At 37.7% G+C, this 14,280-nt stretch overlaps 1 protein-coding gene across 1 annotated transcript in view; it reads left to right on the forward strand.

Moving 5' to 3' along the window:
• The window catches only part of LOC107661425 (ubiquitin-like protein 3), a 14,882-nt gene extending 2,704 nt beyond the window's left edge, over positions 1 to 12,178 (forward strand). Inside the window, exons 3-7 of the mRNA XM_016450997.1 lie at positions 1,406 to 1,514; positions 2,347 to 2,433; positions 2,644 to 2,721; positions 6,399 to 6,451; positions 12,050 to 12,178. Coding sequence (XP_016306483.1) covers positions 1,406 to 1,514; positions 2,347 to 2,433; positions 2,644 to 2,721; positions 6,399 to 6,451; positions 12,050 to 12,178 — 456 coding nt within the window. The remainder of the gene's footprint in view (positions 1 to 1,405; positions 1,515 to 2,346; positions 2,434 to 2,643; positions 2,722 to 6,398; positions 6,452 to 12,049) is intronic.
• The last annotated feature ends 2,102 nt before the right edge of the window (positions 12,179 to 14,280 follow it).

Raw genomic sequence — 14,280 nt, forward strand, 5'->3', positions numbered from 1 at the left:
TGAATGAAAGCATTAAGGCCCAGCCAAGCTCCACACACTGACTGTGGGTAATGTAATGTTTAAATTGCAGTCATTGCAAACCGGAGAAAAGGGATGTTTAAACCCCGGATTTAAAAAAAACTGAACAAGAGACTCTTTGGAATCTCTAAGTTACTCTGAGTTCCTGGTCAGATTTTTTTTTTTGGGCTGACATAGTAGCACTCTGTGTCTTTTCTGTTCAGACATTGAGTCTTATGATGCTGCTTAGTTTCAAAGAGGATACTGCCAAATTTATTCAGTCACTTGCCTAATTTGCCTAAATCAAGTATGTGTGTCATTATTGCATTATATACTATTTAAACTGAGCTGGATGTTGACATCACTGAATTCAATGATGAACTGTCTTTAACTGAAAAATTTGTGTTTACTATTGTCATTTTGCATTATTGACACTATTTTCCTAATTAATGCTGTTCAGTTGCTTTGACACAATCTGTATTGTTAAAAGCGCTATATAAATAAATAAAGATAAATAAAGGTATTGCAAATCTTAAACTTTTGAATGAATATTGTTGCAAACTGTACTGATTTAAATTTGAAACCACAGTAAAATTGTAAAAAGTCAAAATTGTGTGAATTTGTGAATATAGTCTTGGAACAATCGATTAGAATGAGTTCAGTAAGGTTTGGCGATAGATAGATAGATAGATAGATAGATAGATAGATAGATGTCGGCAGTAAAAATCAAATAATCCTTATTGTTGAGGCAGTAAATGTATGATGTGTCTCTTAGATGTAGGGCTGGACGATATGGCCAAAATTTATATCACAATATATTTCTTAATTTCAGTCGATACGATATAATTCCGATATCGATATGAACACTATTAAAAAAGCCCTTATAAAAACGGCCAAGGACAGCCACAACAGATGTCTGTACCTACAAACTTATGAAAAATTTATTTGCCAACTCTACATATTGATATTGAATTATTGTCCAGCCCTACTTAGATGTATGAAAACTGTCATGAAGCATGTGTTGGCCTGTGGCAGAAACCTTTGTGGTGTTATTAATACCGACTGTAGAGGCATTGTGTCTGTCTGTTGGTTTTTTTATTAGGACTCGCGCATGGAGCAAATTTATTGTGCTAATCCACTATGCTGCTCCCCTCCTCCTGCAAGGGGTTATGCATGGGCCATGTAAATTTAATAACTCACACCCTTAAAGCCGAACATAAATCTAATTAGGAAGGAATGCCCGTTTCTGCAAAGGACTCTCCAGGTCGTCTCATGTTATGTGGGGTGAGCACAGATTGAATGGTCATTAAGGTCTATTTGGTGGAAATGTCACTCTGTCTCTGGATTGTAGGGCACTTCACAGTTTAATGATTTCATTTGTTTTCTCTCTCCTTTCAACCGACTACAGGTGAGTCTACGGCTGATCCTTGTGAGTGGGAAGACGCAGGATTTCACTTTCTCTCCAAATGACTCCGCCACAGACATTGCCCGGCATGTTTTTGAGAACTGGCCAGCAGGTATGTTTTGATTATAATTTTAGCTTTTGTTGAAGTTGTATTTGTAGTTTAAGTATTGTATTAGTATTTAACACACTTTTTTATGCATATAACATTTTAAACACGTGGAGGTCCAATGCAAAAACAACTGTCCTAGTTATAAGAAATTATGACATTTACAGAATTTGAGGGAACAGTCACTTTAAAATATCTACACTACTGTTAAACAGTTCATGGTCAGTACAATTGTTTTTTCAATAAGGATGCATTAAATTGATAAAGAGGTTTGTCTTTCAAATAAATGCTGTTCTATTGAACATTCTCTTCATGAATCAATGGTTTCCTATAAAAAGTCACATCTGTTTTCTCAAGCGTCACATCTGTTTTCAACATTGATAACAATAAGAAATGTATTTTGAGCAGCAAATCAGCATATTAGAATAATTTCTGAAGGATCATGTGACTAGAGTAGACTAGAGTAATGGCTGCTGATAATTCAGCTTTTGCCATTGCAGGAATAAATTACATTAGTGTTAAATAGAAAATAATTATTTAGATTGTAAAAATGTTTTATGTTATTACTATTTTTACTATTATTTTTGATCAGATAAATGTAGAAGTCTCTTGAGGATGAGACTTTTTTCAGAAACAATCTTACTGACCCTAAACTTTTGAATGGTAGTGTATTTTTCTCATTCGCAGATGTATGGAGAAAATATTTTCTTATTGCTAATTTCCACTGTATTTCATCTGTGGTAACAGTCAAATTATGGTCAAAATATGAGAATTTTTTTTCATAGTAAAGCATCATGAAAGCCTGTTTCTGTAGTGAATGTGATGTCCTGTGTTGCAGGCTGGGAGGAGGAGAGCGTGAGCAGCCCCAGCATCCTGAGGCTGATCTTCCAGGGCCGCTTCCTGCATGGCAATGTCACACTAGGTGGTGAGCACTAGACCTTGTCTTCATGTCTGTCATGGTGTGTCTCTGTTACTTTGCCTTGCTCTAGACACCATTACACATTTTTGTGGACAAAAAAGGACAGTGAAAGTTGGAAGTTGTTAAAATATGCTGTAGGTCAGAAGCTGTGTTTTTACTGCGCAAAGTGACCAAGTTGTGTGCCGATATTCAGTATGTAACTTCTCTGTTGAATAGCTCTGAAGTTGCCCCCTGGCCGAACAACTGTCATGCACTTGGTTGCCAGAGAGACGCTGCCAGAGCCGAACTCCCATGGTAAGTGCTGATATTCCTCTGGCAAGCTCCTACTGCTCTAAACATGGCTGAATGTCCTTGGCTTGCCTATCCATATCCACTTTTTGTTTTAAAGACAAGGGCACAGCAGTTATTGGAGGACTGCTGCCAGGTGGCAACTGGCTCCAATCTTCCAAACACATTATAATAATTAGGAGGCATGCAGTCATATTAGAGACTGAACACTGAGCTTTATTCAGTCACACACTGTAATACAAGATGTCTGTAAACTTATCCGTGTCATTTCCTGTTTGACGAGTTGTGCTGACTTTTTTTGAAGCAAGCTTCGAATTCATGATGACTGTTGTTACATTTGAAATGAGGAAGCAGGTTACATGCTTTGATGTCTTCAGAATAAATTATAGAAACGTTTCCTGGCAAGTGACTCCGCATTCACGCTGTCATTTTACCGTAGATAAAGTTAACGTGAACTTAAAATGGCCCATTTTATCCCACAGTCCGTGTGGTTTTAAGTTTCCTTGATTTCATGTGAAGTCAACATGAAAACAGGAATGAGCATATTTACTATATTAATATATGCTACAGTTCTAAAGTTCGGGGCAGTTTCTGTTTTAATATTTTTTTCAAATGTAATTTATTCCTGTGATGGCGAAACTGAATTTTCAGCATCATTACTCCAGTCTTTAGTGTCACATAAATAGTTCTAATATTCTGATTTGCTGCTCAGAAACTTATCATATTCATGTTTTTGCAGAGATCATGATTTTTCCAGGATTCTTTGATAAATGTCAAGTTAAAAAGAACAGCATTTATTTGAAATATTTTTGTAACATTATTAATGTCTAAACTGTCACATTTGATCAATTAATGTGTGCTTGCTGAAGTATTAATGTCTTTCAAAGCCCCCCAAAAAATCTTGTCGACCCAAACTTTTGAACTGTAGCGCATGTCCTTGGTCTTACTATGAACGCTTCATCAGTGTGTTATTCCAAAAAACAAAACAAAAATGTGTTTGTCATTGTGATCTTTCAACTTACTCCACTTCAGAATTTACTTTTACTAATCCTTTACAGCTGATGTCACCTTGGCTGTGCACTATTGGTTACTGTTAACCCATGTTAACCAATAGACAAATCACCATTGAAGCATTGCTTCAGGCTCCTTGTAGTAGGAAATGCAGGTTTCTGAAAAATGTATTAGGTAATGCAGTGATTTAGTTGTCATAATAAGTATGACCACAACAATAACAAAGAAGCATTATCACTGGAATTGAAATGTTTTCGAGGGTAAACTTGAGCCTGATTAGTATAGAAAGCCCATTTTTCAGAATCCAGTCCATTCCTGATGGATAAAAAACAGTCCTGTTTTGCATGTCTCGTTCAGTATTCTCTTTTACTGAAATGCCTCAAATTACAGAAGCAAATGTGCTCCGAATGTGGTTTCATGTTGACTCTAATGCCACCCCTCATTAGTTACCGACTATTTACACATAGCATGTCATTCAAGGAAGAAAACAGGCTATTTTCTAATAGAAGAAAAATAATGCCATGTGTCTTTAAACCAAAAAAAACGTTGAATAGCACTAACTGAACAAATAATGCATTGCATTAACAGTGCTTGTATTTTAATGCCTTGTATTTCCAGGGCTCAGAATACACTTTATTGATGATTATGCGAACTATATACAGGCAATCAAATGAGGTCAGAAGAACGCTACTCCATTTTCTTTATAATTTATTTCCCTTACCACTGATCTATTGAGTCAACAGCCATACAAAGATATCAACACCATGATTAGTTTTAACAATATGCAACCATGTTATATTGACATAAAAATAGGAGTTCAAATCCACCTAGGTGTATTGTTGCTGCAAATTTAAACCGGAAAAAGCATTGACGCGCTATCACACCCAAGTCTGACAATTCCAGACTGACAAGTCTGACAATTCCACCGACTGGGTTAAAACGTACAATGTATTTGAATTAAAATGACTTAACATTTAAAATAACAGTTAAATTGTAAAGCTCGTATTGCTCATAGTGATTTACTACTGGTAAGATTTTGCCAATACCTCCCTTCATATCTGTACAGTACACAATTATTTACATATAAAAGTTTTTTTCATGTTCCAACGGTTGTAGTACATTGCTAGATACAAAACTAGCTTACTACAGGTTAGATTTTGCCAATATCTCCCTTATGGTATGTACAGTACACAAATGTATTTTTAAAAAACTACAGTAATTCACCAAAAGGGTTTTTTTCATGTTGCACAGGTTGTAGTACGTTGCTAGTTACAAGACCGACTGACTTCATGTGAAATTTTGCCAGTTTCTCCCTTACTTTGTACCATTCGCAATTATAATAAAAAATCTGTAAGACCCCAAAAGGGATTTTTCATGTTCCAAAAGTTGTAGTATAAAATATTGATGTACTTTATGTACAATAAGGGAGGTATTAGCTAAATTTCACCTATAGTAAGTCAGTCTAGTCACTAGGAATGTACTGCAACATTTGGAACATAAAAAAAAAACTGTGAACTTTACAGTGAGGAAGATATTGGCAAACTTTACAGTGAGGAAGATATTGGCAAAATTTACAGTGAGGAAGATATTGGCAAAATTTCAACTGTAGTAAGTCAGTCTGGTCTCTAGTAACACACTAGTAACACAACATTTGGAACACGAAAGACCCCATTTTGGTGAATTACTGTAATTGTTTTCTTTAAAAAATATTTGTGTAGTGTACATAGGGAAAGTATTGTCTAAGGCGGGTTATTGGCAATATATATTTAGTCAGTTTGAGTAAATTATTCATTTACTGTAAACATTAATTTGACTAAATTATTGGACTTCGTTTTGTACTGTGAGGTAAATCAGCCTAGGCGAATATGCACCGAATATCAAACCTAAAACTACCGCACTTGGTTTTCTATGGGAGAAAAAATGGTTTGGTGAAACTTTGTGGGTTGTGGGCTCATATTCTGGGTTCATCTGCTTAAATGTACATAATATACAGTAATATATATTATTAATTAGGTGCCGAATTTAATAATTTATTATCTCTGTCTTGAGGCAATAAACCAGGTTAAGTGTTTTCTTTATGGGAAATGTTTAACGTGCAGTTTTGCGCGTTCCGTAACTTGCGTTCATATCCTCCTCTGCCTGTTTATAGTTTCAGTTTATAGTTTCATCTGTTTACAGATCAGTAAGATCTGAGTTTGGTCTTTTAATAGCTGTCATTGCGTTAATGCACTGCGCCACGTAATGCGTTTTCTTTAACAGATTTCTGAGGGGAATATTATACATCGTATTTTTAAACAGATTGAATATTTTGGAAGTGTATTCTGGAAGGTGAATATGAATTACTGAATTGTTAATTATGAAAATGTGTGTGAAATATTTTGAATTGAAATATTCACAGCTTAAATAAAAAACGGTGTTAAATTTCAGGACCTAAAAATGCAAGCCCTGGAAATACAAGGCATTAAAATGCAAGCACTGTTAATGCAATGCATTATTTTTTCAGTTAGTGCTATTCAACGTTTTTTTTGTTTCAAAGACATATGGCATTATTTTTCTTCCATATTTTCTCCTCCATACGTCATCATAGTATACTGCTTTTCCCTCACATTGTTCTAACTGAAGAATGTTTCAAAGAAGGACCTGTGATTGTGTTTTTGTCTTTGATTTATTAGGTGTCACTCAATATTTGCTCTCTTCTCGTAGGCCAGAGGAACAGGGAGAAGGCGTAATGCATTTTCTTTAACAGATTTCTGAAGTAAATAGCGTGAAACCTTGCGCGTTCGTTCATATTCTACATCTGCTTAACTGTTGATGTAGTTCGCATAATCATCAACCCCCACCTCCTCCTTGTCTTTCTGCTCCCCGCTCCCGTCTCTGCTCACCAACCCGTGGTGCATTCTGGATGATTACAGAAGAGCTCCAGGGAGAGTGCGACTAGGTTTTTGTTCAGTGTTTTTGCTCTGTATAGTAGCTGGAGACTGCTGTGCCAAGTTTATCAAATCTCATATGTTTGCCTTCATTCGGTTTTTCTCGTTTCGTTTGGTTGCCTAATTTACTTGCTTAGTGAAGTGGCCGTTTGTTTCCAGGCCTCCTGAAAATATTAAACTCCGCAAATATGAAATACCTGAATCATTGACAGGAAATGATGTAAACCGTTGTGTGAACAGGTTTTTAGGGGGATGTCCTGTACTCGAGAGACCTTCTGCTCTCCCAACACCCAAGTGTCCGAGTTTTCACTTGGATCACACGTCTGACTCAGACGAAGCTTAACATGTGTCATAATCTCAGACTTTTGATTGCACTTAACACGGATCCTTATCTGAAGTCACTATATGTGTGTTGTAGTCTTAATCCTCCCGCCTGCCTCAAACAGAAGGAGCTTACGGAGAGAGAGAGAGAGGTGTGATGACAAGCGCCAGTCTGTTGCTGTGGACCGAGGGAGTCTGCTGTAGCGCTGGTGGATTTGATGTGCCATGGCCACCTACGATTCTTGCCTTTAGTCCTAGGACCAATCGAGAGTAGATCTCAAAGTCGCCAGACTCTTCTTACTGACCAGTTGTGTCAACATCTGTGCTTGACCCTAGTCTTGTGTTTCCTCACCCTGGATGTGTACCAGCCGCCTTTAAAAACCATTCACCCTGTGTCTACTTGAATGGCGTTTTTTATTTTCCTCGTCTCCACTGAAGAAGCATGAGGGAAGGTTGGCGATTTTGTGCTTGATGTGAAATGACACAAACTCATCTTCTTGCCCAGTCAGGATATATCATCATCTCTATCCTATTCCATTCTTGTCTAACGTGCGTCCTGAGGGACAAAGCCCAGGCGCAAAGAATAAGGAAATCATCAGAAAGCCTCTGTCTGGAGCGAAGGGCTGGGCTGGTAAAAGCCCCCATTATAAGCGCTATGGATTCATGAACCCCCTGCTGCGCTGCAGCTTTAGAGGTAAAGATGTGTGCCAGGAATGGCCACCCCTAATGGCCTCCAACTGGGCTGAAAGAAAGAAAAAAAAATAAGTGTTTTATTTCCTAATGTTTGTATGCCGTCTGTTTTGTTTGCCTTATGATTGTGGGAAATTAATATTATTAATAATGGAGTCATTTTTATCTTGTCTGAGTACGGTTGAGTTTTTATTAGTACACATAAGATGGCTGACTCATGTTAATTGTGTGTGTGAGTGGATGAGGCTTTTTTTTTTTTTTTTTTTTTGGAAAGATAGTACAGTTGTTGTGGAAAGTGTCCACTGGAACTGTCTCCAATCTTGTTTTGATTGGCCAATTACTGCAAGAGTGTTTATTATTGTCACTGCTATGAAAATTAGCTGCAAATTATTAAATGTAAAAAAAATCCCTAAATCTTGTATTATAAATTAATAAAACCTTTCAAATAATACTCCGGTGTTCCTGTGAATTTTAAGATATTATTATTACTACTATTCATTTTTTTAAATTTTTTTATCATGAACCCCCACCCATTTGCTTACTGGGCAACATCCTTACAGTCATGAAAAAATACACAATAGAAATACTACAGTAAGATATAAACCAGTGTGTATGTAATATATATAATGTGTATACAACTGCAGTACTAACTATTAACCATTGCTAGTTTACAATTCGGTGACTATCTTCTAGCATGGTACTTTATGCGTTGTTGTTGTTTATTATTATTATTATTATAATTAAATGTGCTTTGGGTCTGGCGTTGCGTTAAAAGACAAATAACCGTTTTTACAACCTACTGGGTTGAAAGACATTGTCACGTCCTTTATAAATGAATCCGCAGCTCTGTGTGTTTGCGTGGTGCTGTGGTTCAGCCTCTAGATGGCGATGTGGCTCCGGTTCGCTGGGGGGTTCTGTGACGTCATCCTCGACTGCGCGCTTCCAATATTTCTCTCATTTACTACTAGGCCAGTTTCGGCACAGTTGAATATAAGCTAGTTCTTGTGTTGATGCAATGACACTTCCTTAAACAGAGGAGCCAGCATAAACAGTATTATTACTTACCTTTGTAGTCATGCTCTGGAAAGGCAATAGTCGTTTTGTTATGACCATGTATTTCCACTGACCGCTTGACAGCAGGCTAAGTAGCGTGACCCATAACATTTCTTTCCGCTTTTAATGATTGCAATGAGCCTTAATTTATTGTAGACATTTTCTAGTTTAATAGAAATTTCCTTCTGTTTTTGAAAAGGCCTTTCATGACTTCTTGTTGAGACGTTTCCAGCTGACGTTGGAGGAGAACAGAAGAAAGAAGTATTGTCCAGATCATGCACTGCAGCTCACAAATTCATAATCGCTTCATAGTGAACTGTTCGTGGTGTGAGCCTGTTTCTTTTTGCACTGGGCCGCACAATCATAATAAACCTGGTATGAAACACAGAGAATGAACCACAGTATAACCTTGTATCTGCTAAATATCTAATATTAAACACCTAAAATGAAATATATATGCATGCATACAATGTCATATTTACTTGTGTACAACTACTGTTCAAACGTTTGGATTCTATAAGATTTTTATTGTTTTTGAAAGAAGTCTCTTCTGCTCACCAGGGCTGCAAGTATTTGATCAAAAATGCATTTAAAACTGTAATATTGTGACTTTTACCATTTAAAACGACTGTTTTCAATTTGAACATGTAATTTATTAAATGTATTTTATTCTTGTGATGCAAAGCTGAATTTTCAGCATCATTACTCCAGTCAAGTGTCACATGAGCCTTCAGAAATCATTCTGATATGCTGCTCAAGAAACATTTATTATAATTGTTGAAAAGCAATGTTTATTATTTTATTTTAAAAATAATAATCATTATTTTTAAGGGGGTGATTCTTTTCTATGCCCACTGAATACTGTCATAATTACTCCCAAAAATTATTTGCACCAAATCTCTACAACCACAGCTTCCAATTTTTTTTTTTTTACAGTAGCCTAACGGTTTTAAAAGATATGTTTATTGAATATGTTCATTGGTTATATATTTGTGTAGGCCTAATTGTGATTAGCTCCACTTTAGTCAGCCTGAATCCTGTCAGTCTTCTAAACTTTAGCTGTAATAATATACTTAACCTGTGAGTTCAGGTCTCTGTTGCTTGTTATGTGTGAAGGGATGGATCAGGTCCAGGGTTAACCTAAACAGTAAGCACCACTAATGGTTTAGCAGGAGGTCTCGTGGGGGATTGGAAAGAAACGGCAAGAGTGATGGAGCAGCTGCCTCACAACTTAAAACCTCTCTCTTTATCCTTCTGTTTGGTTTTAGGGATTCCCTGAGGTCATACACAAATATGTATGGTCAGTGGAAGTGGTGTGATCTATTTAACCCCCAGAGACCTTTCTCCAATAACTTCTATATATCTTTCACTCTAAAATGCATCTTTCATGTGACCTCCAGTTTATATGAGTGGAAAATACACAATAAACAATGTCACGTTTAGCACCAGTAGGGGACAGTTTTTGGTTTGTCTTCAGGTTCCAGAGTCCTAATTCTGCCTGTCCTGCTTCCAGACTGTCATTACAGCTGATATTAAAACCAGATGTGAACAAAGCGAGCTGGCTACCATTAGCCTGGACCAGAAGCATTTCATTCCTAGCATAAATACTGGGGCACAGGCCTCACATCAAATAGTGGGACATGACGTGTAGCCAAGTATGGTCTCCCATTCTCTGCATTTAACCCATCCAATTGCACACACACTGTGAACACACACTCAGCATTTTTGCTGCGGCCCCCGGGGAGCAGTTGGGGGTTAGGTGTCTCATCTCAGTCGTGGTATTGAGTGAACTATCAGAATGAATCAAACTGAATCGCAAACTATTTCACACCTGTTTTGAGCAATAGCGATTCATTTGCGAATCGCTAGTGTTTTTTTTTACTTATTTCATTAGGGTCTAGTGCCACCCCTGGCCTCGACTCTGTAACCATCCATCCAGATCATTTGCCCTGTGGTATTCTGTTGCTTATCAGAGTAGCAAGTAGTAGTGTGTCTGAGAGAGTATTGTGTGTCAATCCAATTTCCCTGCCACAAAGAGGGCATGAGCATGTGTGCCAGAGCTGTCATTCTGCACGCATGCTTGCATCCTCTGCCAAGTCACTGCTCGAGGCCTGAGAGAATCTGTAGCCAGCGGATACACGTCTTGAATGTGGGAAACACTTTCGTGACTGCACTAAAGGTCACGCCCCTCACCGCTCACCCCAGCTCCTCCAGAAACCATTTTCTCAATTATAAGAATGACACGAGTGCATACGGCTGCGGTTTCACATAGGAAAATCTGTTAAATAAGACCCGTGAGCTGGAGCTATCTGACTGGAGTGGGAATGGACAGGCCTCTTTATTTTCATGGCAGGTCTAGGGAGGCACCAGGGCGTTGTTACATCTCCCCTTTTATTTGCCTGTTTATTTTACCAGGTGGTCCCTTAAGTTCAATAACATGCCACTGAAAAAAAAAAAAAGGAGAGGAAGGGAGGGCTGTAGGGAGGGCTGTTTAATAACAATGTGAGCTCTGTACCTCGTGGCGATGGACGGAGAGTGAATGAGGGAGGCCAGCTCAAGAGGATTTGCAGACGTGCCTCAGAGCATTCTGGGTGGAGAATTTCTCACACTGTTTTAGTACAGCAGTGTGATAAACATCAGCTGTTGTTGTTCGTTCTGTTAGCTGTCATGCAGCCATCTCAGTATGATCACTTATCCTCATATGCTACAATTTTGTTGTAATAAAAATTGTTTTTTGGGTTGAAATGTGAAATTTGTACATAAAATATGAGGGCTAATTGTTTGAATGACCTTAACATCCATTCAGCACAAATTACAAATGTATAATTGTCTTTGATATAATTTGGAACAGACTTTTCCCTGTCATTGACACCATGGTGTTGATATATATATATTTTGTATTAGACTCAAAGACACTTGTTTTTTAAAGCTGGAAGACAGCAAACAAGTGTCAGGTTGTTGCATCTAAATTGTCAAAGTGGTTTTTAGAGCCCTTCAAGAGCCCCATTGCCTGGTTTTCTTTACGGCAGGCATTCAGGGGGTCTCCATCTCAGGAATGGCACAATTCCAGAATGTTTTTAGGGGGGAAAAGGAATAATGCATTTTTGTGTTCGCTGCTATGGGTTTACAAACCAAACAAACATAATTTTCTCCTTGTTAAAAAGTTGTGAAGAAAATAATGAGACCTTAACAAGAGAAGATCAGAGCACAAGTGCTCTCGTTTTGCTGCCACGCAAATTATTTACAGCTGATGTGTGAATTTTAAGCAAGTTTTTTTTATTGAGGTTTTGGAACATTTTCTTCCTAATTGTCTTTCTTTGTGTAATGAGTAGGCATTAGGAGCACTGGCTTCTCTGGAGTTGATAGTGCTGAAGATGTACGACCCTCAGTATAAAACTGATGAGAGGGAGCCAAACACTCAGCGAATAGCGTTCGGGATCACTATGGAGATTTCCAGCTAAGGGGGTCAGTCACATATAAGGAGAAGCTCAGACCACAGAGAATTTGTTTGGTTTTGAGCTTTTATACTGATTTCAGTTGACTGCTTTTGCCTGTCTTGTGATATTTTTTGCTTTTGACTACTGTATAATTTGTTACATACTGCTAAATTTAGTGTCCACATTTGCAATGCATTACACTATATGGAGTCCAAGACTGAGACTATATTGAAAAAAGTTTGAATAATAAAACAATTGATTAATTTACATTTTAGACACAATATAGCCAGTTAGTTTGTCCATTTTTACTCAACCACGAAATCAGCCATGGTGTTTTGTTCTTAAATCAGAATTGAGTTAAGGAATTTGTTGAGTGAATAATTCAATGACTCACTCGTTATGATATTGGCTGTTTTTGAAATTGCATACTGTCATTGTCATGCGACCTACCAGTATCATTTGAGTTTCTTCACTGCCATTATCCTCTCCCTGGCCTCATGCCCATCAGATATGCATTTCAGAATCTCACCGGAAATAGTAGGTCATCCAGGTACTTTTCGCCTGCTCTTTCATGAATACTGGGAATTCGGACATATACGTTTTTCATAGTAGGGAAGTATGCAGTTTCGGATACAGCCAGTTTTGTTACAAACAAAAGGTCAGATTTTGTACCCTACTGTACATATTTAGAACTGATTAAAACAACAAGATCAAAGCCATTAAAATGTTTGTGCTTGTGTGTTCTTTGTGGCTCTATCTTAATTGTAACTGCAAGTCTGGGGATCCTTTGTATTTATCATCTCCACGCTGCAAACTAAAAACATCCCCCATCATCCATAAATCTTCATTAGGTTTTCACGAAACAAAATATACAGACATGTGCCTAAACCAAGCATCAGCTCAGTTGCTATGTTTATCATAAGGTTTTTGTGTTGTGTGCTTGTTTGCATTCCTCTTTTCTAATCTTTCTCAGGCATTTAAAGTGGATCCATCCAACCTGTGAAAGCAGCTTGCCACACAAAACCACACGCATATGACTTAATATGATGTCTTGCTTTTAGATGTGGTACATGAGGACTAATTCCATCTGTGAGCAGAATGATTTATGGCAGCCTGTTTGGAGCACTATTCTGACTTAAGTGAGTTTGCCGAATTATTTCTCACATTGCATAACCATGGGATGTTTATCACGAACCAAGTGGACTGCCAACCTTTAGGTCCCTGGAGTCTGTCATGCCATTATGTCATCCAGCACTAAAAGTCCATGAGTGGTGTATGAAAGATTTAGTTTCTGTATGTTGCTTAAGACATTTTAATAAAGCTCCTCAATGATTTCACAGATGATCTGCATTTCCAGTAAGTGTGAGATCTTTATGCTGTGCCAGCCAAAGAAAGTGTGAACCATCCGTGTGCTGAAATATGTTACTTAATTCACAGGAGGAGGTCACAAGACCGCTAAAGTTCATCTAGAAGTCTAATCTCCATTTATTTCTGCAGGACAAACAATCCAAAAACATTTTATTTCAAAGTGCATGTTTGAGATTAAAGGGGGTCATATGATGTTGCTAAAAAGAACATTATTTGGTGTAATGAAATGTGTTTATGCGGTTTAAGGTTAAAAAAACACATTATTTTCCACATACTGTACATTATTGTTTCTCTTCTATGAATACCTAAAGCGTGTGACGGAAATGTTACGTATCTTACCATATTGTGATGCCGTGTCCTGGCCAGAGCGAGCGACGAGACAAAAACATTAAAACCCATTACAAACGAGGCATTCTGCAGGATTTATTTCTGAGCTCTTAAATTTTTAGTTTATTTCCAGTCTTTCTGCAAATTATAAATAATTATAATCGATGATGGCTGGAATCACTTTTTTTTTTTCTAACAAGGATTAATGTTTCCATGCTGCCCTGCTGTTTTACCACAGCACAATATCTCTCACAACACTGCGTCTTTAAGGTCAGTCATTAGGAAAAGATTACAAAGTGGAAGGATTACAAAGTGCTGAGAGCTTTCTGGACTCGCTTAGGCGTTCTGCTGCTCCACGGATGTTCTGTACCTGCAGCTCCAGCCAAAGTGAGAACAACATAGGTTGGATCCCGAATAAAGGGGGGGGGGGG

Source organism: Sinocyclocheilus anshuiensis, unplaced genomic scaffold (genome assembly GCF_001515605.1).
Source record: "Sinocyclocheilus anshuiensis isolate Anshui unplaced genomic scaffold, SAMN03320099.WGS_v1.1 scaffold635, whole genome shotgun sequence".
Lineage (NCBI taxonomy): Eukaryota > Metazoa > Chordata > Actinopteri > Cypriniformes > Cyprinidae > Sinocyclocheilus > Sinocyclocheilus anshuiensis.